This window comes from Pelodiscus sinensis, chromosome 5 (genome assembly GCF_049634645.1).
Source record: "Pelodiscus sinensis isolate JC-2024 chromosome 5, ASM4963464v1, whole genome shotgun sequence".
Taxonomy (NCBI): domain Eukaryota; kingdom Metazoa; phylum Chordata; order Testudines; family Trionychidae; genus Pelodiscus; species Pelodiscus sinensis.
The window spans coordinates 118,978,138-119,002,520 of NC_134715.1; the positions used below are offsets into that span (position 1 = coordinate 118,978,138).

Consider the following 24,383-nt stretch of genomic DNA (forward strand, 5'->3'; position numbering starts at 1 on the left):
TGAGCTAAAAGCCACCAGGCTTCCAGCCCATGCTGTAGAGATCTCTTGAGCTTAGTTGTTGCTGTGGTCTAAGTGCCACTGCATGGGTCAGTGAACCACACTAGGGCTATGTCTACACTGGAAGGTTATTGCGCAAGTACGGCCGTTCTTGCACAAGAATCCGCAGAGCGTCTACACTACCCACCCGCTCTTGTGCAAGTAAATTTACAGTACGGTGTGATAAGAGAGGGCTCCTTTTGCAAGAGTTACACTCTTTATCAGGTGTAAGCCCTCTTGCATAGAAGGCCTTGCGCAAGAGGACAGTGTGGGCAGCTTTCTTGCGCAAGAGAGCGTCCACACTGACATGGGAGCTCTTGCACAAAAACACAGCGTGCACATAGCAGTGTGGACTTTTTTTGCGCAAGACTTCTTGCACAAGAACCTTTGTGCAAGATGTTCTTGCACAAGAAGCCACCAGTGTAGACATAGCCTAGGTGTATGGGTTACATAGACATAGCCTCAGACTTCTTGGCTGCACTGTTCATCACCTGTTTTGCAGACACTGATGGACGGGGACAGACTATGTCCTTGTGTTCATAGGCTACCCTCCCCCATCACCCCCCAGCATTTCCATTGACTGGCTAAAGTGCTAAATGTAATGTTTAAAAAACCCTTTTCCCCTAGTGTAAGGTATGGCCTGTAAATGAAGTTAAACATAGATGCAAGTCTTCGAAGGCCTAGAGCAGGGGTACTCAACATGTGGCCCACGGGTGGGAGCCAAAACAAAAGAGTAATCAATATAATGATCTTCTGTTGATATGCATTTTAGTAGTTAATGCTAGTGCTCATTAAAAGTGCTGTCATAGGGGTAGAAATCGGGTAAATACTGCATTTGATTAATATCAGCAAAAGTGACTTAAATGGGGCCTGTGTGTTGTGTAGTCTTGCCTTAATCTTTGTATTCATGCCCATCAGTGTGAAAGAAACTATTTTCATCTATACGCAACCACGCTTAAGTTGCAGCCCCCAGCATATGCTGAAAGTATCATTGTAGCCCTGATCTAGAGCGCTGCAGGCTGGCTAGTTGCACAGCTGAAATCCAGGGCTCTGTCTACAGTGGCACACTTTTCCGGAAAAGGGATGCTAATGAGACACTTCGGAATTGCAAATGCCGCAGGGGATTTAAATATCCCCCGTGGCATTTGCATGAACATGGCTGCCGCTTTTTTCCGGCTCGGGGCTTTGCTGGAGAAAAGCGCCAGTGTAGACGGGATCTTTCGGAAAATAAAGCCTTTTCCAGAAGATCCCTTCCTCTTAAAATCAGGAATAAGGGATCTTCCATAGAGCACAGTTTGAGAGACACTGCAGTAGAGTAATCTCTATTGGTAAAAATTGCTTCTCTAACTGTGACAAAATCTGGGTGGAGATTAGGCCTATAAATACATATCACAATGCAACTCCATGATATATCTCTTTACCAAGGCAATCACTAAAGACACACTTGAAAACAGAGGCTTTATTGTTTAACAGGCCCATTAAAACTGGAAAAAACAGATTCAACAACTTATTTGTATTTTTGTGTAAAAGTACCTTTCTTTCCCATGTTAATAAAAGCAGAATTGGTTTACTGTGTGTTCATTTAATACCTTTGACAGTTGCGATTGTGAGGAAAAGAAATACAATAGTAAACTGAATAGAGTTGCTCACGCCCCTCCCCAAATTCACACTATGCAAATCTGTGGATTGTAACAACAGTACAAAATGTAACAAAATTGGAATTTTAATTTTTTTTAAAAAAAAGCTTTAAAAGATAACAGTCCCAGCTATAAAACTATATAAGCATTGTATAAGAAATGTTAAAGTCATCAAGTCTACAGATACATCTTGTAAAAACCTCAATAAATTATATATATATTTATAATATCTAATAACATTTGAAATCATGCACAAATGTGTACATTTTTATGGGAAACCTAATGATTTAGGTACTTGGAATGTACAATTTAGCAGACATTTGTAAGAAAATACCAAAATTTCTTTAATTTAAAAAACTCCCAAATCTATAGAAATCTACTTTGTCAAGAACTTCAAATGACATAACCTCAAACTATAATTATTCCTTTTATGAGAAGATATTTGTGGTACTAAAAAAATAATACTAACGTGAGATGCACAGGGAAAAATAAACCAAACAACCCAATATGTAATTATATTTGCCTCTTTGTGGTAGTAAGAGTTAAAATCTTCTCATAAAAATACCTCCCTTTGCCTTTCTGGTCCATACTAAAGTTCCCCTGTTTATTTAGTGTGCTTTTAAACAGTAATTTGGCACAGAGGCCCATAAATACCATACAAAGTTAAGTCTAGCAAATTAGGCATTATTGGCATTTTTAACATGCGTAGACTTAAGTGATATACAATCCTTGTAATTCCCCTATAAAGAATGCAGTTTTTCTTGCTGTTTTGCCAGTGTGTTATTTCTTAAATCCAAAAATGCAATGATACCGGCAAGGAGGAAAAAAAATAAATAACGTGCATCATTCAAAGTCAACACTTAACTTTGCTGCATAACTTGTTTTTAAGATCAACCACAAATAATACCTTCATTTAAAAATAGAAAAATAAACACCCACACCTTCTTAATGAACAGTGGTTAAACTGATGGAAGAATTCTTGGCCTTAGTTTTTCAAATACGTAAAAATGATTTGAAACTCTATTATTTATTTGGATTTAACCACTGATGATGTATTGCAAAATAAACTTACCTTTGCTCACTGCAATCCAGGATAAACTAATTTTTAAAAAATGAATATATATTTATAACATTAAATGTAAATTTGTTAAAATACTGTACATCTATACATTCTCTCAATATTTCCATAAACATAAAAGAAAACTTGATTAATATATTTTTCTCCATATTTAATAAGTTAAAAAAAACCTTAAACTCAGTAAATTTTAAAGTTTACAGTAATGCTATGCTATTTCAACCAATGAACAGATATGTTAATGTCTATAAATAAATTTACAAATATACATGTTAAGATACAATTTTTAAAACAAAACTGTGAAGATAAAACACAAAATCTTTTGCCCAGATCAGAATATCCTAGATTGCAATGCTCTTTTTTTGAGAGGTTTCCCCTCTCATACTGCTTTATGTTGCATTAGTATTATACATTCTTTTTTATATATATATACAGTATATATTTATAGATATGTACACAATTCTCTGGAATAAACCTTTTTGATATAAGTTAAAGACTCTTGCCTACAGGTACCCGTAATTTCACTCTCCAAGTCACTGTGGGTTAATAAAGACAACTTGCTAGCTTTTAAAGGAAAAAAGTACTGAATAGCTGCTTCTCTTGGACTCAAATCTCCATCTCAAGAGTGTGATTTTTACATTCTTAGGGCCTGATCCTACAGCACACTGACTAAAACACTTCATCCACAAGAAGCGCCGCCCTCACTCCCCACAAGACAGTGGGGCTCTGGATGAAGAGTGTTCTCATGTGTAAGAGGTTGCAAGACCAGAAACTAATTCTGCGATTCGCTAGAGGCATGTGGCACCTCTATAGCAGCCATGTTGATGCTTTACTCCTTATGAACCCAAAAATGAATAGGTTACAATGACTTCTTGCATTGCCCTTCTGCTTGGAATGTTACAACTCCTCTGTATATACCAGTCACTCCCAGCCCAAATTCAAGAGTGGGTAATGATCTCTGTTTGCCACCAAACCAATAATTCCTTTGAGACTTTGACTAGTCAAAAAAACAAAAAAACAAAAAAAAAAAAGGAATCTTTAAAAAAAATTGTAAGTAGCTGGGTAATGATCGTGCAACTATAGAAAAAATCCCCCAACCAACAAAAATATAGCTATTTATATAAATATATTAATCCCTGCAGGCAATGTGGCTTTTCAGCTTCACCAAAAAGGTTCATGTACAGATTGCATAAGCAAAGAATTTCTACATTCTTTATACTTCTCCCCCAGAAAGATTTTTTTCCTCTTGGTATTGCAGGCACAGAATGGCAACTCTGGCACCCGATAATACATTACCGGAGGTCCAGAGGTCAGCACCTCTAGATTTAACATTTTTTTTTTGTTTGGAAAAAAAAATCTTGGCAAGAGATTAGTTCCTTCAGGCCAAACAGTGCTTTTTGACTTCTTATACAGCAAAATAGGAAAAAAATAACCCCAATCCCCATAACCCTTCTGCGGCTCAACAATAAAAAACTTCCTGAATTACCAAGCAGTTTCATTCAAGATCCTTCACTATGGTTTGTCCTTGGTGTCTCCCAAGCCTACATTCATGAGTTTTTCCCCCCCCCCAGGGTCCGTCTGTGGGTTTGGAGCCATCATGTCTTGATGACACCATTATACTGCTGGTGTTTGGGAAGACATGGCTCATCTGGCAGAAGGTCGTGGGCAAACACTGAGTCGTCTCCAGAAGAGCAGGTGCTGTGAGTGTCCTGGCAGGCAGGGGAATACTGCTCGAATGGCACTGAGAGGTCAAGGTACTCCTGCAAGGAGAAAAGTCACTTTGTTATATGGTGGGGGAGAAGAGAACACTAATGATGCTGCAATGCTTTACCATTAGCACAAGTATTAGGATTAGAACTGCACTGTCAGAGCTGGTTTTGAACACCCCTCAAATTTTAGGATCTGGGATTTTGCCTTAATTCATTATAAAAGTATGGGCCAGGTCTGGCTTTAAGCCGCCCTCCAGCGCTCTAGAAAGATCAACTTTTGGGTTCTGGTTCAGGCCCATCTCTACTCAGGACTGATCTTTAGCCAGAGAGAAACACTTACGTCAGTTGATGTTACAGTAAGTACCCTATCCAGGTCTTCCACTAGCTGCTTAAAGGTTGGCCGTTGTGATGGGACTGCATGCCAGCACTCCCTCATGATCATATACCTGAGGAGAACAAAAGGCAAGAGATCTTTACTGTGATTTGGTAATGGCAGGCAGAGCACATATGCACACATGCCAGGGTCCAGCCCAAGCTGGCGGGGCAGGACAGCCCCCATTCCTTTGCACTGACCTAAGCAAAGTGAGAGACACAGCTCCTGCTGTACTGAAACCCATGCCCTACGACAGGGCATACAACAACCCAGCTAGAATGCCTGCAGCAGTAAAAGGGAGTTACTCAGCTCGTAATGACTGTTCTTCGAGGTGTCTCCCCCCGTGGGTGCTCCACGTCAGGTGTGGTGACGTCCTGGAGCTTCAGTGTGGAGTCTTTTCCTAGCAGTGTCTGAGCTGTGCATGCGCGAGGGGGAGCGCGTGCTGTTCCTTGACTGTCACCTCACGTGCCCAGCTCACCCTCTCCCCTCAGTTCTTCTTCTCCACTGGAGCAGTGAGTGACTCCGAGTAGAGGGGAGGGAGGGAGGATCGTGGAGCACCCACGGGGGGGGGGAGGGGACACCTCGAAGAATAGTCATTACAAGGTGAGTAACTCCCTTTTTCTTCTTCAGATGATGTCCCCGTGGGTGCTCCACGTCAGGTGACTGGCAAGCAGTATCCCACAGGCTGGTGGGAATCGGAGTCACTGCTTAGAGGTTGTAGATGGTATTGCAGTTGCCAGTGCTGGTCGGCAGCCAGTTGTGGCATAATAGCATAGTGCTTAGCGAAGGTGTGCTTTGACGACCAAGTGGCTGCTCTGTAAATGTCTTTGAGTGGTACATTGGTGAGAAAGGTTGTGGAAGTGGCTGTTACACGGGCTGTGTGTGCCCTTGGTGGAGAGGGCAAAGGGCTTGTTGCTGAGTGTGTGGCAATGCATTATGCATGACGACACCCACTTGGAAATGTGTTGCGTTGTAATAGGGAGGCCTTTGGATTGCGGTGCGATGGAAATGAACAACCGGGAAGATCTGCGGAATGCCTGAGTCCTATCTATATAAAAGGCCAGAGCTCTTTGTATGTCAAGTGTGTGAAGCATGGCTTCCTTTGGATATGCATGAGGCTTGGGAAAGAATGTTGGTAGCACTATTGGCTCATTAATATGAAAAGCTATGCACACCTTGGGTAAAAAGGTGGGGTGAGGGAGTAACGTTACCTTTTCCTTAGGAAAGATTGTATAGGGTGGGTCTGCCATGAGGGCTCCTATCTTGCCAAGGTGATAGCTGTACGGAACAGCACCTTCATCAGTAGGAATTGTAGTGGGCAAGTGGCCAAGGGTTCAAATGGAGGCCTCATGAGTGTGTCCAGGACAAGATTTAGATCCCGTGTAGGTGGGGGTGTCTTGACGGGAAGGTATAGATTTTTGGAAACCTTTCAGAAATCACCTCATAGTGAGATGTGCGAATACAGATGAGCCATCTATGATCTCATGTAGAGCTGATATCACTGCCAAGTGTACCCTGACAGAGGAGTTTGATAGACCCCCAATTTTAAGATGATGTAAGTATTTGAGAATCTGGTGAAGTGCCACCTGAGTATCTGTGTGGGCCAGGTGACACCAAGTGGAGAATCTTTTCCACTTTTGGAGTTAGATAGCCCTGGTTGATGGTCTTCTGCTCTGTAGGAGGACTTCCTTTATGGGGTCTGAACATAGGGCTTCTGTTCCATGGAACCAGAAAGGATCCATGTGTGTAGGCAGGAGTGTGTGAGGTTGGGGTGAAGCAATCTGCTCATGTCCTGGGATAGGATGTCATGCCTGAAGGGCAGAGGGTACGGTTCAGCTACAGACATCACACGAGGAGCGAGAACCAGGTCTTATCTTGCCCAAGACAGTGCTATTAGTATGACCAGTGCTCTGTCCATCCTGATCTAATAGCCACTCTGGATATTAGAGGGATGGGTGGGAAGGCGTGGTGTATGTACTGAGGAATAGACCTTTTTCCCCAAAGAGGTCCAGCTTCTTGTGGTCGTTGTCAGTAGCCGCTGCTTTAGCATGTGGTGCTTTCACTCGCTGATTAGCCGCATCTCCAATGAGAGCTGGGCTGTGTATGTGAAAATAGAAAATCCAGGTCTTTCTGTGGAACAAAGTACTTCCTATTTGATTTATTAGAGGTTGGTTGGATTGAGGCAGGAGTTTTCCAGAGTTCGTCAGAGACCTCGATTATTGCTTCATCAATCGGGAGTGCAATTCTGGATTGTGAAGCAGGGCGTATGTTCTTGTTGTTTCTCCCCTACTTCTTGGAGATGGACGGCCTGTGTAGCTGCCACTCTCTTAAACAGCTCGTGAAATTGTTTTATGTTATCTGATGGCTGAGACTCGTCTGCTATGACAGCATCCTATGAATATGATGTATCATTGATATGGGAAGAAGTGTTCTGTAGGTCCTCCTGGTCATCAGAAAATTGACCCTCCTCCTCGTCTGAATCTGTAGCGGGCGGCGCTGTTTTTGAGTTGGAGATGGTGGAGGGAGCCTCCCTGAGGCCGAAGACGATGCCCGGTGTCTCCTCTGTGTCCCCCAGTAATCCCATGGCACCCAGTGAGGTGGGTAGTAGGGTGGAAGGTACAGATACTCTGGATACCAGGGGGAGTAAGGTGGTGATGAGCCTCAGTGGGGGAAGAGTGCTGTGATGAAGAGACACTGCAATGCACTCCCCATCTGATGTGGTCCCTCTCCGATAATGCTGGAGATCGTGGATAGCTTGAGGCAAACGCTGGAGATGGCTGCGGGGGGAAGCTCTTCCAGGCTGAACAGGTGACAGCTGTGGGTTCTCACTGGCAGCTGTATCTGGATGCGGCTGCTCTTGAGTATCTCTGGGTGGTAGCATTGAACGGGAGGAGGAAGAGCTTGCTCCCAGTGCCAGTTCCCTGCACGTGGGCTGTGCACGGTTCCCCTCACTGCCGTGTCCATTGATTCTGCCGGCACTGAGGCTGAGCCTGCCTTCACGATCGCGGCGTCTGTGCTGTTGTTGGATTCCCCGGTACAGGGCTTGTGCTGCTTTTCTGCTCCTGCTTCTCAGGGGGAGGGCTTTGAGGGCAAGAATCTCACCGGGGATCAACCCCTTTTTGCCCATGCCTCTCTGACTGGTGAGGCAGCCCTTTCCTCTCCCGATATATGCTTCCCTGGGAACCCTCCGGCTGCATTGCCTTGTCTAGGAGCAGCATGCGGCGGTGAAGCTCCCTGACTTTCTAGGCTCTGGCAGTGAGGGAATGGCACAGATCACATTTTTGGGGGACATGAGTCTCCCCTGGACAGCAGATACATTCTGCATGCCTGTCTGACATGGGCATAGAGTCCGGACAAACTCGACATTTTTAAAACTGGAGGAGCCTGGCATTGCGGTCTCTGAGCAGCTGTCGGCCAGCGTTCTGTCAGGATTGCCTCTGACTGTTGTGGCCGTTAACACTTGCACTGTTGCTCTCAGTTGATTTCTGCCTTTTTCATCTTCTCAGCCTCTCTTCTCTCTCTCTTTTTTTTTTTTTGGAAGTGAGAGAGAGGACTAGGCAGATTGAAGGGAGCTGCGGTTTTTAGTGGCCGCCCGGCAGCAGCTGCTTAAAAAAGCCAGTCGTGAAACTGACAGAGAAAGGTTTGTTTGTTTTTTTCTTTTAAAGATGAATCCAGATGATGATAGAAAGGGGAAAGGGCCCTGAAGGAGGGAAACGGGAGAGGCTTTCCACTCCCTCTGAGGAGAAGTGAAGAGACTGAAGAACTCTGTCTGAGACTGAGGATGGGAGAAGAGGAACTGAGGGGAGAGGGCAAGCTGCATGTGTGAGGTGACAATCAAGGGACAGCGTGCGCTCCCCTCGCGCATGCATGGTTCACAGACACTGCTAGCAAAAGACTCTGCACTGAGGCTCCGGGATGTTGCCACACCTGACGTGGAGCACCCATGGGGACATCATCTGAAAAAGAAAAAAGGGGATCCCCTAGGGAAATCTCTCCAGCACAGTGCCCGCAAGAAGAGCCCAAGAGGGACAGGTATGGAAGCTGGGTGTAGAGATGAAGGAAGCTCAGGGTACAGAGTACTGAGACACAGCTGGGCCTAGCAGCAGCTTTATTACAGTAGCTGTCTCTCACACGGTCCTTGGCAACTCCAACTGGGAGCACAGGCCTAAGGCTGCCAATGGCTTGGAGCTTTACGTAGCCTCGGCATTCATGGTCTTGGCAGCAGAACCAGACTGGAGGCCCCAAAAGGAAAGAGAGGAAATTGACACTTTGATTTCTTTGACAGACATGCACTCTCCCTTCACAAGGTGGGGAGCCTGCAACTCACAGCACTGGCCATAAACGTAATCATTTGAAGAGGAAGCTATTGGATTATCCAAATAGAAGCCCTTCATGTCCTCGCTGGAAATCTGGTTTGCATGATACACAATTGTAAGGGTCTGGCTCCTCCCTGTCACTTTCCTGAGGACAAGTGAGAGCAAAAGGACGCTCATCAGGCCTTAGAGTCGAGTGCCCTGTCCAGAGCAGTAACCAATGATATTTACAGGCATTTCCCCTGAGAGATACAGACCTTGCGAAACAAGAGGACGTACCAATTTCTTACAGATTGGTCTGCTTTTATATCCAAAACACTGCAGGCCCAGTTTGTCCACAACGTGGAGCAGGCAAAGCCAACTGGACCGGGGAAGAGTTAAAAGACAACAGCAGGGAACGGCGAGTCAATAGGCTTAAAATGGAGTGCTGATATCACAAGACTCACTGAATAGTGATTTGTCCTGCCTCAGTCCCAGTGTAGGGATTGGAATCAGACACAGGCAATTAAATGTTACTTAACTCACATTCGTTTAGGGTGTTACTGAAGCTGAAATAAACTAAATGTAACGATGCCACTTTGAGACTCAGAACCAGCCTCAGGCTAGAGAAAGTGTTTTTCATTTTCATAGTGACCAGTGTTCCCTGTAAGCTGAGTTCAGGCAGCTACTCAGCAGAGATTCAAATACCACCCATTTGATTAGCACAGCACCCACAACTGGCAGCATGTGATCCTATTGGGAGTGCACAGACACACATGCCTTGATGAACTTAACATTTATTCTGCACATGGATGGAAAAAATTAAGGGAACATTGACAGTGACTACTGTGCCATGACTGGACAGAAGAGCTTATGTCCCTGTTACTATTTGTCTCTGTCATCTGAGTGGGCTAAGTCCTCTCCTGACTTGCACTTCACTTACCTGTACCAAAAAAGACAGAATTTGGCCCATTCTACATATATGAGCAACTGTATGTTGAACAGAAAGAAACTCTATAAAACAATCTGTCACAGATCCTTATTACAGGGGTCCTGTGAAACAAACACTTGTTTCTGGGGTAGCGCAGCAATCAGGCAGGAAAAGCTGTGTTCAAAAGGTAAGTCACCAAGAGGCGGTGTGCTAGCCCAAAGGAGAGGAGGGGGTGCTAAGCAGGACTATTTCCACACCTCCCTCAACCCATAGGCTCCTATGCAATTGCTTCCTGGGAAGTTCAGGCATAAGCACGAGGCAAATCCATAGCTGATGTGGGCTTTGAGTTGACACGAAACAATCAGGCATAGCAAGCACAGTTGCACATTTTGTCCGTCACTGACATATTGAGTCTAAAAGTATCAGGCTTGATAAGTCTATCTGGAGCCAGACGAACAATCACACAGCAGGGCGAGCTTAAACAGTAAGTAAGCGGGGGTCAGACAAAGGAATAGGCAGTGATATCTACACACACACTGGAAAAGGACTGGAGAAACTGAATTAAGAAGGAAAATAAACTAATGCACCTGGCAAAGTTTCTAGAAGGGAAGTGATTACACTACTCTCTCCCATGCATGCACTTACAGGTCATGAGTGCAGTTTGCTGGCTTGTCCATCCGATGACCTTCTTTCAAGAGTTTGAAGAGTTCCTCGACTGGAATTCCCGGATATGGAGACCCACCCAAAGTAAAGATCTCCCATAGCAGCACTCCAAAAGACCAGCTGGGAACCAAAGAAAGGTGTTTAAAATTCAATAAAGGTTTTTTTTGTTTTTTTTGTTCATTTTTACTTTATTTCAGTGCAGCCATGCATAGCTAACACAGCCATCAATAGCATGACTAATTGCCTAGGCCATTTTTACTAGTTACTTGGAGATCTCTGCTGATCCAACTCAATAGCAAAGAAATCCCAGGCACCATGTCTGAAACTGAAATGAGCATTTAATCAGATAGGTGACAGCCCATTTATTACCCCATACTCTTTGTTAGGTCTTCCACCAGCTCCACTGAATGGAACAAATCAAATTATTCATGCACAGCTTCACTGAGTTGCAGGCTAGGAACCACAGGCCGCAGTGCAAACTGATACCAAAACTTGCTTGTTACAACCCCCATTTCACTGGCTGGACTGCAAGAAACACCCCCTACAAAAATCAGCAGAGGACTAATGTTACATGCTGTCACACTGCAGCTGTGCTACATTTAAAAGTCCTCTCTTTCAAAATAACATTTGACTCCTTCATTTTCTTATTTTAAAATAGAGATTCTCTCCTTTCTCCAGCTTAGGTAAACTTTTGTGCCCAATTTTGCGTTAGCTAAGTACTGAAACGATGATTTTGGCAGTTCCATCAACTTTCTGCTAAACTGACTCAGGGAGCCCTTTATTACAAAATAAAGTAGCCATCATGCTTAGCTGGGTGATTTCTGCTTTTATGTAAGTGAAAGTGGAGAGCACTGAGTTCAGCGGTGATCTGAAATGGTTATACCATTTTCTTATAGCATACAGTCACTAAAGCTAGCTAGGTTAAAGCAAACATGGATTGTACAATACATTAGTTGACCCCCCAAAACCAAAACTGATCAGATCCTGTATTTAATGAATTCTTCTCTGACCAGCTTCAGTAATTCGGAGCAAGGCAAGTAGGCCCTGAGCTTCCTCCTATAATTAAATGTGACCATCCGATTCAAAGTCAATAATAATTCTGCTTGAGCAAAGACTACAGCCTTTCTGCGATTCAGTCTACTCATCTACACTCTGGGTATGAAACACTTGCCTATGCTTATTATGCAGGTGCTAGAAAGCTAAGCGCAAGATCGTAGAGCTCTCTGGATGAAAACTGCTATCTGAGGGCAGGGCAACGTTGCACGTACAGAACTGTATTTCAAAGTTAATTACAAAGCTTTCTGCCGAGCACAGATTTGTTTTTTGCTATCAGTCTTCACCAGCACTAGGCTCAAAGTTCAGAGTCCCCATTTGTGCTTATCAGTGCATTTGTCTTTAAAGCCTCTGGTATTTTGTTTTGCTTTTATTTTAAATTTTTTAAAAAGCGGGTAATGCTTACACATCGCTCTGGTGAGTATAGACCCGGTCAAACAATGCTTCTGGAGCCATCCATTTCACAGGCAGCCGACCCTGTAATTAGGAAGACAAAGGGAATGTTCCATCAGCATATTCACTCAGCCACAAGGGCACCATCTGAATCTTCTATTCTAATCCAGTTTGAAACATTTTCATTAGCAACCACATCTGCTTCCCTGATCACAGTGCAAGACTGTAGTGGCCACATGTAAACAGATTATAACATTTGATCCCCACTCTTCACTGAGTAGCTGTGTTATAAACACCCTCCCTCTTGCATGCTGCATTTCACTGCCAAGGCAGGTTTAATGTATCGAAGCATCTAAAAAAACCCAGTCTCCATCATATGCAAAAGGCAACTATGGGGCTGGATTTTTTCAAAATAGAGTCGGATCGGCACCAAGTCTCACTGGCTTGCAGAGACTATTCAACTTAGTGCAAAAATGCTGCTTAGTAAGAAGCAGAGGGAAAATGCACAGTGTGAGTTCATCCAATGGCTTCCCTATGGTCCCACTGAAATCAAATAAGGTGTTTTTAATTTCAACAGGGCTTCTCACCCTGCCAGGAGCTCAACGGGAGAAGCAATGCATGCCAGAGACCCAGAACAAGGGTCATATGAAAGTGATGCCTGAGGAAAAATAAACTGCAGCAGAATTCATTCCTGTATGCAAACAACTCCTAGAGCTTCCAGCCTTTGGCTAATTTGTATCTGATAGTGATAGAACAAGTTATGCCCCTTGGAGTGAGGGGTATAGGAAAGTTCAGGGTCAATATGACCACAGCTGCAGTGAATAACCAGAGTGGCTTGGTTTCTCCTTCAGTATAGAGTGAGTTTCACTTCAAAGCTCATGGCATGTAAGACTGCACCTTAGAGTCACAGATCCAACTGCTTCTAGAAATATCTGTATAATCAAATGCCATGAAGGCACCAATCCTGCAACTGGCAGTGCACAACGGACTGAACTGATTTCAACAGGACTCCCTGTTGGGTGCACTGGGCCTGCCTCTCTGCTATTAACTTCTGGAACAGGGCCAAACTCTTTTGCTCAATGAAGTAATTTGTTCAAAAATAAGGTGTGGTCCACGGGCATTTGCTACTGACTCCTTCCCCCACCAGGAACTCCCATGCACTTGGCAGCAACATACTCACGTTGGTTGTTTTCTTGTAATAGTCGATGTTGTGAACATCTCTGGCAAGGCCAAAATCAGCAATTTTCATCACATTGTCTTCAGTGACTAACACGTTCCTGGCTGCCAAGTCTCGATGAATGCACTGAGAAAGGTGAGCAAAGAAATGAATATGGTCTCATTAAACTGCTTATGATGCGTGGTTTACGAGGTGCTGTTGCATTTACTCCAAAGCCAATAAAGCTGCACTATTTAATTTCTTCACCCTGCGTGTCAGTGTGCCACATGCAGTCTCAGAGAAACCACCTCTTAGCAACACCCCTCCCCCGCTCCTTCTCCCTCTCCTTCTCTCTCTCTCTCTCTCTCTCTCCAGACAGCAGTGCTGCTGCTTCTGCTCTCTCAGGATGGGACATCTGGCCTGGAGAGTCCCCTTCTCCACAGGAGACCTCTAGATCCCACTGCTGTATATCAAGCTGCCAGCACTGTTTTTCCTGAAGGGAGCAGAGCATGGGCTAATGGTTTACTATAGGACAGTGGGAATCAAGACACCAAGATTTTGTTTCCCTGCTCTACAGACTGACTCACTGTGTAAAATAACATCTTTGTTCACCCATTTGTAAAATGGGGAGGAGGGGTACCTTCTGCATTAGGAGGGGGATGCAAGACCTGATGAATTAAAAGGCTTGATTCTCCAATTGCTTACATCTGTGTGAATCAGGAGTAGCAAGTGTGAGAGTAGCACCAGATCTAACGCATCTCTCTGTTTTTCATGTCTTTAGGAGCTCGTGGATAGATTTCTCTGGAAAATCTTGTTACCATTGGGCCAAATCCTTCACTGGGTTAACAATAGAGGAGTTCAACTGGTAACTTGTAAAAAACACTTGCACACGGTGGGTCTCTTCCCCGGCCTCAATGCTCTCCACTTTTAGCATTCCTGAAAAGGGGCCACTTTTGTCACTATTATCAGAGATGAGATTCTCTCTCAAACTGACCTTCAATTTTGCTGTCACATGGACACTACCAAGAGGCAGTGTACAGCTCTAAAACCATGGCCACCCTTCGATAGCAGCTTTGACTGACTGAGAATTGGATATCTGAAAGTCAATGACTTCTGCATTTAGATGTTTCTCATTTGTATCTGCTCACTGAAAACACACAACTGAGGTCTCTGCAGTGCCCAGATATTGCCACAATGTTCACATTCTTACTGGTGGATTTTTGATTATAGCTAAGCTGATTACCCCACTAAGTTGCTCATAAATGGATGTACTAATATGCAAATGGACTTGCTTCTTTGCAAGTAGAAGTGCATTTCTTATTGGAAAAAATACCTCTTGTACTTTTAGGCTCATATGGGCAGCACTCACTCATTGATTTGCTCACAATGCACTTTCCGCATCTGTGGCACTACACACATGTGTACGTATGTGATAAATAATAACAAACTCCAAGTCTCTCAACTCACTTTCTGAGATGCTAAATACTCCATGCCACGGGCCACCTGATAGGCACACGAGACTAAATCTTTAAATGTTAACTGCTCTTCTGGAAGCTTGCAAGTGTCGAAGGAATAGTCCATGCCAGGTGGCCGACGAGCCCTGAGATATTCCCGCAAGTTCCCTTTTGACGCATATTCTACCAGAACGTAGAGTGGGCCTGCCAACAAAAAATAGCATGGTATTGAGGGCCACCAAAGCATCGAAGAAAGTTAGATAGGAACGGCACTTAGGCCTCTTGACTTCCAGTTAGGTTCCCTAACCCATGGGCCAAGCAGCCTTTCACAGACACGTCTTTTCAGAGCCATTCACAAAATTAACCGAAGCCTAACGGCCCCCGGGGGTGAGCATTACCCTTTCTGTTTGATGACTGGGGAGGCTTAGACATTGAGGGTATTATGTGACTTGCCTAAACCCACAGAGTGGGGACTCAATGCCAATATTCTAACCACAAGGCCAAGCCTTGCCCAGCATATTTTCAGCATTCAGTGAGTAAGTAATAAATAACAGTCAAACCACCAGCCTCTCTGCCTCCAGCGGTACTACCCACCTCTACCCCCCCTCCCCCGCCGCCCGCCATCTCCCCAATGAGAAGGACAACAAGGAAAGACATTTGAATAAAGAACAGTATTGATAACAAATAGATATCTCCCTAATATAACCCACACATCTGCGGGGCGTAGTTCATTGCCCATATAGTGGCACGTAGACCACTTACAAAGAGAGAGAATGAGTTTGCTCTACAGCCTTAGCTGAGAACCAGCTGACTTATATCCCAGGCTGTAGAGGCTCATACACTCAGCTCCAGAAGTCCCTGGTTTTGTTTCGCCTGTCAATGTTGTACTAACACCAGATATTTGCTCCAATATATAAAAATCACCCAACTTCTCACCGAACAAAGGATAGTTAGTTATGACCAGAGCTCGCCGAACCGTGGCAAGCCCTGCTCGCCAGCCGTGCCTGTTCGGTGATCTGCGCATGCACAGATTGCCCGAACCCGGATCTTCCGGGTTGCAATCTACTCGCCACGGGTGAGTAGATTGCATTATTGTCCCTGGTTATGACTGTGCATGCAATTACTCTTGTGGTCAATTCAGATGCACAAGGAAAGAGTAAATCCTCCTGCCTTTACACAGCTTGAACAAGAGGGCTCCAGGAGAACAATATTACATTACAAGGGGAAAATCCTTGTGCTTCCTGGGCCAGGAAACTGCAATAGAGATATAGTGTACATAAGGCTGACCTAATGTGCACCATAGAGCAAAATGGGACCGTTTACTACTGAAATCATGAAGTGTGATGGTAGTATATATCTTTCTTTGAAACATACCATCCTGTGTGCAGGCACCTAGGAGGTTAATGATATTTTTGTGTTTCCCAATCATTTTCATCATTTCCATTTCGGACACCAGGTCAGAAAGATCCTTGTCAGTAGCATCATCTGGCAAAGACCGAAAAACAAGAAACAGTGAGGAAGGGACTAGCCATTTCTTATAGTCTAAAAGTAAAACCATAGCTGGAGCGCAATAATACTATACAATATGTTATACACTGAGTGAATGGTGACTGGCCATCTGGGCATTTATGAGAGCTGGTCAGGAAAAGAAATTTTCATCCCGTGGGAAATGTTAATATTTGCTTTTGCCCCAAACTGGGATGAAACCTTGAAAGATTAAAACTTGTTGCCAAACAAAAGTTCTTAAAAATTCTGATGTGAAAATAAAACACCGGGTGTTTTATTTTGATGCTTAGAAACTGAAAAAGAATTGGTTGTCAATTTCAATTTTAGGATTTTTGGAGCTTCACCTGCATTCTCACCTGTCTTTTTACACATGCACAAACAAACTTCCCCATTTTTTCATACTGGAAAAGAATCAGGAAGAGGTAAAAGAAGTGATTAAATGGGTGAACCACTTTTCATACCTTTTACTGTTTTCAACTTTCTTCAGTTAGAAAAACTTCTAAAAAAGAGGGGGGAAAGCTCCCAGGATAAATTGGAAAACCAAAATTTTTCAGCTTCCAAACTCAGAACACAAAACAGCAAAATATTTCAGTTTGACAATGTTGGAAATTTTCTCTCCAAAAAAGTTTCATCAACATTGACGAATGAGGACCCCCTGTTTTCCTATGGAATAAACATTTTTAATTTGAAAAAAGTTTCAACTGGTGCTAGCAGTGATATTGTGCAGAATGGCAGCACTTCTTGCTGTGACATAACCATGCCACTCCCCTCCGGGGATTTTCTGCAGCATAAAAGAGAATGCTGGTCAAGTTACAGCAGGTTCTGTAACTTTCTGTGCTTTAGGCAGGGAAAATAGAGGAGAATGTGGAGGAACCCAACCAACCCCATTGTTTTGCCTCTTCTTAAACTACTAAGGTTCTTGGCCAGGGCTGGAATTTGATATGAAGATCTTCTAAAGTGCTTATATGACCCTGATCACCCAAGTACATGAACCATCTCCAAACGTTTCACAATTCTAAAAGGATTTTATACACATACCACTGTGAGGGTGTGTTTAGACTACAGGGTTTTGTCAACAAAAGTGGACTTTTGTCAACAAAACTATACCTGTGTCTACACTACTGCCAAGTTCTGTCGACATAACATCGACAGAACTCGGCAGTTTTGTCAATGTCAGTAAACCTCATTCTACGAGGAATAACGCCTTTTGTCAACAGAGTTCTGTTGACAGAAGGCGTTATTGCATCTAAACTGTCCTGTGTAAACAAGTACTAGTTACAGAATTGGAGGGGGGATTTGGCTTTCAGTTTGCCCTTCTTATAGACTATATTTTTAGAAAAACACCCCCCCCCAAATCATGATAAATGCCAAGGGCAAATGCCTCTCTAACAGCCCCACCTTCCTGCCATTCCTTCATGGTGCTGTTCTCTGTACCTTTTAACATCTTGACAGCTACAGTGATGGCCTTGTTAGGCTTGTCCTTATCGATCCCAATCGCTTCTGCCATCACCACTTGACCAAAACAACCTTCACCCAGCGGTTTCCCCAGAGTCAGGCTGAAGCGACAGATACAAACAAATGAATTAATATGCGACCGTGCTGACAAGTGGAACGAAGACAGAAGAACGACACGTATAATTCAGGATGCGGTTTGACTGACCGAGATCTCGCTAATTCCCACTTGGGATCGGCAGGTAATTCAAGCTCCGAGACATTTGCTAGCATTGGCCCATCGCTGGATGAGAGCCGGGTGATTCTGACCAACGGGGTGTTGGAATTCATGGAAGAATTTGACTCCAATGACACCTGCTTGAATAGAGCAAATAAAATGTTATTGCCAACTGCCTCTGTGGCAGAAACATGCAGAAGTGCTTAAAAAGAAACCCGCCAAGAGCAGTTTGAACTAATCTTTATTTATTGAAGACTTATCATAAATTTGTACAGACAGTGTGTGTTTGCAGTCAGTCCTAATTTTCCCTTGCCTGGCCTGTAAAAGCTGAGAGATTGCCACAGAGAATAAATTCACAGGATTGGCAATCCTTTGTAATCCCTACATTTGCTGCGGTGCTGTGCCATGCTCTGATCATGACTGGATGAGCTATTGATCCATCATGTGCCATCATGTCCCTTGCGGCAAGAAGGCCCAATCCTGGACTCAAAGAAATCAATGAGTTTTGCTAGTGACATCATTGGGAACAGGACCAAAAATGTGTTCTGTCTCCCACTTCTGCCGTTCACAATGAGTAGGGGTGCAGGACTGCAGACTATATCTGGAAGGTCCTTTTCCCCCCCTTAGTGTTGTTACATGTGGCCAGAAGGGCCAATTTAAGTGTCTGTTTACTAGTCTTAGCTAAAACACAGGTCTCTGTGGAACTGCTGGTCTTTGACAAAGAATACATGACCTCTAAAAAGAGAGTTAACTGCCACAAACAATTAGAAAAAAAAATCAAGTTAATGAATAAGTGAAAAACTGATACACACAGTTTGATCCTTATCAGGCGAAGGCCCTGCTCACATGAATGGGATTTTTGACTGAATAAAGGATGCAGGGTCAGGTTCCTAATGTAGAAAGGAATTTAAAGGAAAGTGGGGCTATAGGGGGGATAGGAATCTTGTATCTACTTTCTGTTACCTGTCTCTTGAGAGGAAATTTGGAGACTTTCTGTACAGTGGGCGTGCTCATGGCTTTTTTGCTGGGCATTTTCATCCTACAGATGATCACGACCACAACCACCAGGATGAAGAGAACGAAGCCAGTTCCATAGCTGAGGATGCCAGCGTAAACGGAGCCAGAATCATCCACTTCCACCAGCTCTGCAGAGTAACGAGAAAGCCAAGTGAGGAGCAAGGACGGGCGATGGCAGCCAACACATACACATGCAGTGCAAGAAATTCAGGTAGAGCCTGAGCTAAGCTCACTGTCACCAACAGGAATCTTCCCATTGACTTCAATGTGAATTAGATCAGGTCTAGGCTGGACACCTCTTTGTATATGTGTAATCCTGTTGGACTTAACTTAGGAGCCCTCCCAACCCAGAACTCTGAATGCAGGTGTTTTGCTTTTGCAAACAATGCAGGATTGTGCCCTTCCTAGATTTCTCTCCATTTTGACTGATATGCCCCAGATGAAGGATTAATGTGGCCATTTAAAATAAGATTTCAGTTTATTCACCTGAACCACATCTGTCTCCAAAGGAAGGCTAGGCTGGGTGAGGATAAATGGGAAACTTGGCTTAATTATATCATAATTCATAACATTTTGTTTGGACAAGTAAAGAGAGGGGAAATTATCTAATTTTTTTTTTTTTGGCAAAAATCCCACTCTGGGATTCTAGAAAGTAAGCAATTCCCATAGTCCATTGAACAGGTGCCAATCATTTTGATGACCACACGCTATAATTAGTTTGATGCACTCAGAGCTCAATCCCGCAACCTCTCCACAAGCAAAACACAAATCAAGACTGATTCTCTGCATGTTCCATTCAGTTCAGGCACTTTTGAATTTACAAGGGGTCAAAGCAAAACCAAACACACACTAATAGAAAAGAGAATGCCCAGCAGTTCTTTAATCACTGGTGGAACTCCTAGTGAAATCACTGGAGCATGCGGGTTTGCCATGGCTTCCAACAATGGTGGTGGAGGGGATAAAAATGTATTTTATAATCAGGTAATTTGAAGGAGTATCCTGTGAGGTCCCTCAATTGCTGCTGGCTTCCCTGGGGGTTGACAGAGCTCTATACCAAGCAAAGTCAGGTCCTGTACAACGGTTCTCTGCTCATTTGGTTTTATTTGCTGCCCATTCAATGGACTTTTCACAGAGTCACTTCACTCTGGGCTAAATGCTGAGCAGGGTAGTTTGGGTGCAGGTGACTTGAAAGCAGATGCACTCAAGTGCAGCAGTGAAGGAAACGAATGAAGGAAACATCACCCCTCCATAGGCAAGCCCCACCCCAGCTCTGGCCTATTGAAATCAATGGGAGTCTTTCTGCCAACTTTATTGGGCATGTATCAGGCTCTTGGTGACTCTGTCCTTGAAGGAACATGGCAATGCGAGAAATGGGGGGTGGCTATTGTCTGTGCATATACCAGTACACGTCGTGCAGCAATCGTTGCGAACGAGCTGACCAAAATGAGCAGAGAACCTTTGTACAGGGCCTGACCTTGCTTGGCCAACCCCCAGTGAAGTCAGCAGCAATTGAGGGACTTCACAGGATCAGGCCCTATACCCAAAGGGCAGGAAGTATAGCTGCCATGAAATATAGTTGGGATGGCTCTGCTGTATTTTATCACAGCAGCAAACTTCATAGCTTTAAGGTCTCTGATCTGGGCCTTTTCTCTCTTTGAAAGGCTCGCCACAGATGGACAGACTACATTCTGCATCTCCCTAAAGGTTGCTGCAACCTCGGCCCCCATTCCAGTTTGCTATCTCTGCAGTGTCTTGCATTTGAGTTCACTATGAAGTTCCACTTTAGCTGGGTTTTTTAAAAATATGCTACAAGTTCATACATTTTAAAACCAATGCAACAATTTGATGATACAATCCAGGCAGATTGTTATAACAATGTAAACCTCCGAACTTAAATCAAGAGAAACAATTTTTAATCCATGGAATGGGGGAAGCGGAAACAGAATCAGAGAAGAACCAGCAGATCCCATTTGCATCAAGGCCCATCTTTGAGGAGACACACTGCTCCCAAACAAAGACAATTAATATGAAAAATCACCAATTAAAGTAAGGGTTTAGAAATGCCAAAGTTTCTGGTTCAGAAAAAAAGTTTTGGGGGATGTGTCTTTGCCAAGGCTACCACTGATGGTGATCAAAATGTGTTTTATAACGAAGAGATTTGAGAGAGTATAATTTATTTGCTGCCCATTCAATGGACGATTAAAAATAGGTATTACATAAAAAAAGAAAGGGCTGAATTTGGGTCTGCTTCTGCAGTCATGCTTGGGCTGAAACCCATCAGCACACTTTCCCAAATTCATGCACTTTAACACAAGGAGAGTTTTTAGGATGTGGGACAGTGCAGCCTCTTTTAGCGCCAGTGCAGATCTCTCTGTTGCATGGTCTAAGTAGGAGAGTCAATTCGGTCTCCATTTCCAGAGCCTACATAGCTCCTACTGCCTTTAGCTGGTGCTAGATGCAGTGTTCCCTGTAAACTGTGTGCTTGTGTGGCTGCTCAGGAGAGACTCCAATGCCACCCAGCTGATTAGCTCCTGGTGGTGCACATTTGCACGTGTACCCGTGCACAGAAAAAAATATTCTGCACACGGATGGAAAAGAATAGAGGGAGCATTGGCTTGGAGTATTAATATCTCTGAAAATCAGTCCAGCAGTGCCTGGGTTGTGTATCTCCATCTCTACAAGTGACTCTCATTGTGACCTTCCATTTCTAGATAAGCAGGCTAATAAGTTATCTTAAAATTAAACTATATGCCTAAGTCAAAGGGATCTTGAAAGGTTTAGATCACTACTATCTCTAATGTGTTTTGGGATCCCTCGGAAGAAATATGAGGCATGTCAGTATTTTTAACATGCAAGTGCAATGGGGATTAGAGATCTGCATGGGCAACTGAAGAGGAGAGTTCCTTCTGTGGAGAAGTAGACTAAAGATCAAAATTCATTACTCCATGTAATAATGCGTAGAACTGAGGCATTTCTAACTTAAAAATTGAAGCATCACCAAGAGGAAACAAAGGGGACAGTGCAGAAAGAAATACCTGGTAGAACCGTCAGCCAAGCAGAATGATGTGAAAACCCAATAGAATTCCCAGCGAGACAAGTATATTCCCCTGCATCCTCAAAAGTAACATTTCGCAAGTACAGAATTTCTAGTTCCTTATCCGTTGTGTTAACACCTGCCGTCTACAGGGGGAAAAAAATACACACATATAGAAAGAGGGAAAACAGAGGATAAGCCACATTCCCAGCAAGTTTGAGGACACAACACGGATTTATAGGTAAAATTTCAAAAGCAGATGAAGATTTGTTGTGTTTCCTTCCAGTGGCCCATCTTCTGCATTTATTTATTCATTCCCGTTTGCATCCTATAGTAAAAGCAAAAGGTTCCCTTCACCAGGCTCTTACTCTGTCCCACTAATGAAGCATGCAAGCAAAAGCATCAAAAGGAAAAATTGCCCCCACAATAGGACTGACTGTAGGTTAGCAGGGTGAGTGTGGGGGGAAAAACAGAACTTGTAAGAATAAGAGAGTCGTAGAGAGGAAAGGGTAAAGTGCTGGCCAGATAAATGGTGACTTCATACAGAAAAATGTTCATTAGGAAGACATTATTCTTAATGTCAATTTCAACACCAAGAGCTTATCTATTAATAATATAGCTCTTGATGCTATCATGTAATTCTGGATCATCATTAGAAAGTGTCCTTTAGGGAGCATTCCTACATTATCCGGGAGATAGACTGGCTGACTTGCCACTCACTTTATAATTAATTGAAAATGTTAAGACATAGGCAAAATTATTCTGGAGTGTAAACCCCAATGGAGTTAAACCAAGGACAGCTGAACTCCATTATTCCCTACTTATGTGTTCGCTAGCATGATCTAATACTGATGTTAATTATGAATAACTATTGGAATGGAAAAAACCTGTTTTTGGACTATACTAATACTATGGGCAAAAATCTTCAAATGTATTTGATTTCTTAGAGGTTTGAACATCAAAGGCCATTAGCAAGCAGTCCTGTTATCAGCACTCAGCCGTGAGGAAAAGAAAGGAATAGGAGCAGAAAAGACTGGTAGCAAATGTTGACAGTCATTTTATTGTGGGAATTTTTCCATCGCAATTGATATATAGGCATTTAATTCTTTCAAAAATATTAGCAAGGAAATAAGGTAAAAGCCATTCAGCATCAGTTGACAGGGTTTAATATAAAATGAATAGTAATTTTAATCACTAGCTTCTTAGAATGTTAAAGCTCATTCTTGCAGTTGCTAGGGCCTTGGGACAGAGTCTATGGTTTACCTGGTTTTGGTTTGCGAATATGGAGCCAAAATGGTTTTTCGGCTATGCCTACGAAATTGTTGGCTCTACACAGATATTCTCCTTCATCTTGTTCTGTCACATTGAACAGATTTAGGTTAGCATCGGCTTCAGCGTTTTTACTGATCCAAGACTGCAGGAACAGACAGAAACCTGAACTTCAGTAAACCAAACAATACCTCCATCGAAGCTACGTTAGCTTAGGACTGATTGAGCATGACCAATTTATACTTTCATTTCTGCTCACCATACTCAAGTGAGGAGAACTACTGAAGATTTAAGTGAGCAAGGGGACCCGGATCAGCCCAGTAACAGCGCACAAGTTCACTCCTCTCCTTTTACTGGTGCTTCTCCCATTAAAAGGCATACATCATCTTTCTTTCTTTCTTTTTTTTTTTTTTTTTTTTTTTTTTTAAAGGTCATTATCCTGTTCTGCACCTAACGGTAGCCAGACAGCCAGAGATTCTATGGTTTCTTAATAACTGTGTAGACAGAAACAGCAGGAAAAGGGCTTACATGGAGATTTGTGTTTGCAACCCAACTCAGCAAATACTGTTTCAATTATCAGGATTCCAAAATAGAATTTGGAGACAAAATATAAGCAGTGGCAGTCTGAAGCCTACTGCTGACTTTGCCTTTCAGAAATTAGCTGTAATTTTTTCCACTGCACATAGGAGAGTCTTCTTTACTAAATAAAGTGATGCTTATAAATCAGCTCAACTTCAGACCATTAAATGGGGTTTTATTTCTCATCTTCGAAGCTGCTGAAATGGCAGTTTCTCTTTTATCTGAAAATGTGTGGCCCCCGAAGGGCTAGAAAAATACCCCATTCAATTCTGGAAGATAAAATGAAGTGATAGTGCTTTGTTATTCCCCTGCGTGGCCCAATCTCTAACCACAATGTTAGAGTCTGATTCTGCAGATCTGACTTGCAAAAAAGGATGGCAGGATCAGCTCTATAATTAGGAACTTAAAACTCATTCCAGATGTGCATAGGGTTCAAATCCCAATGTGAACTTTGCAGTTTCAGACGTGATCTCACTGCTGAGATTCACACTTTGCAAAGTTGGTTTGAACTTATCTTTAAATCAGCCAGTTTCCTTG

General features: G+C 43.3%; 1 protein-coding gene across 4 annotated transcripts in view; it reads right to left on the minus strand.

Moving 5' to 3' along the window:
- Positions 1 to 1,480: 1,480 nt before the first annotated feature.
- FGFR3 (fibroblast growth factor receptor 3) overlaps positions 1,481 to 24,383 on the minus strand; it is an 89,705-nt gene continuing 66,802 nt past the window's right edge. Inside the window, exons 8-18 of one of the 4 annotated variants that reach the window (XM_075930900.1) lie at positions 22,000 to 22,144; positions 18,911 to 19,092; positions 17,939 to 18,084; positions 17,713 to 17,834; positions 16,147 to 16,257; positions 14,786 to 14,976; positions 13,343 to 13,465; positions 12,176 to 12,246; positions 10,699 to 10,836; positions 4,798 to 4,903; positions 1,481 to 4,508 (exon numbers count right to left, since the gene is read on the minus strand). In XM_075930900.1, coding sequence (XP_075787015.1) covers positions 4,344 to 4,508; positions 4,798 to 4,903; positions 10,699 to 10,836; positions 12,176 to 12,246; positions 13,343 to 13,465; positions 14,786 to 14,976; positions 16,147 to 16,257; positions 17,713 to 17,834; positions 17,939 to 18,084; positions 18,911 to 19,092; positions 22,000 to 22,144 — 1,500 coding nt within the window. In that variant the 3' untranslated portion in view covers positions 1,481 to 4,343. Of the gene's footprint in view, positions 4,509 to 4,797; positions 4,904 to 10,698; positions 10,837 to 12,175; positions 12,247 to 13,342; positions 13,466 to 14,785; positions 14,977 to 16,146; positions 16,258 to 17,712; positions 17,835 to 17,938; positions 18,088 to 18,910; positions 19,093 to 21,999; positions 22,145 to 23,261; positions 23,413 to 24,383 lie in introns of all 4 variants that reach the window. The other 3 variants (XM_075930899.1, XM_075930898.1, XM_075930897.1) reach the window with 3 other exon arrangements.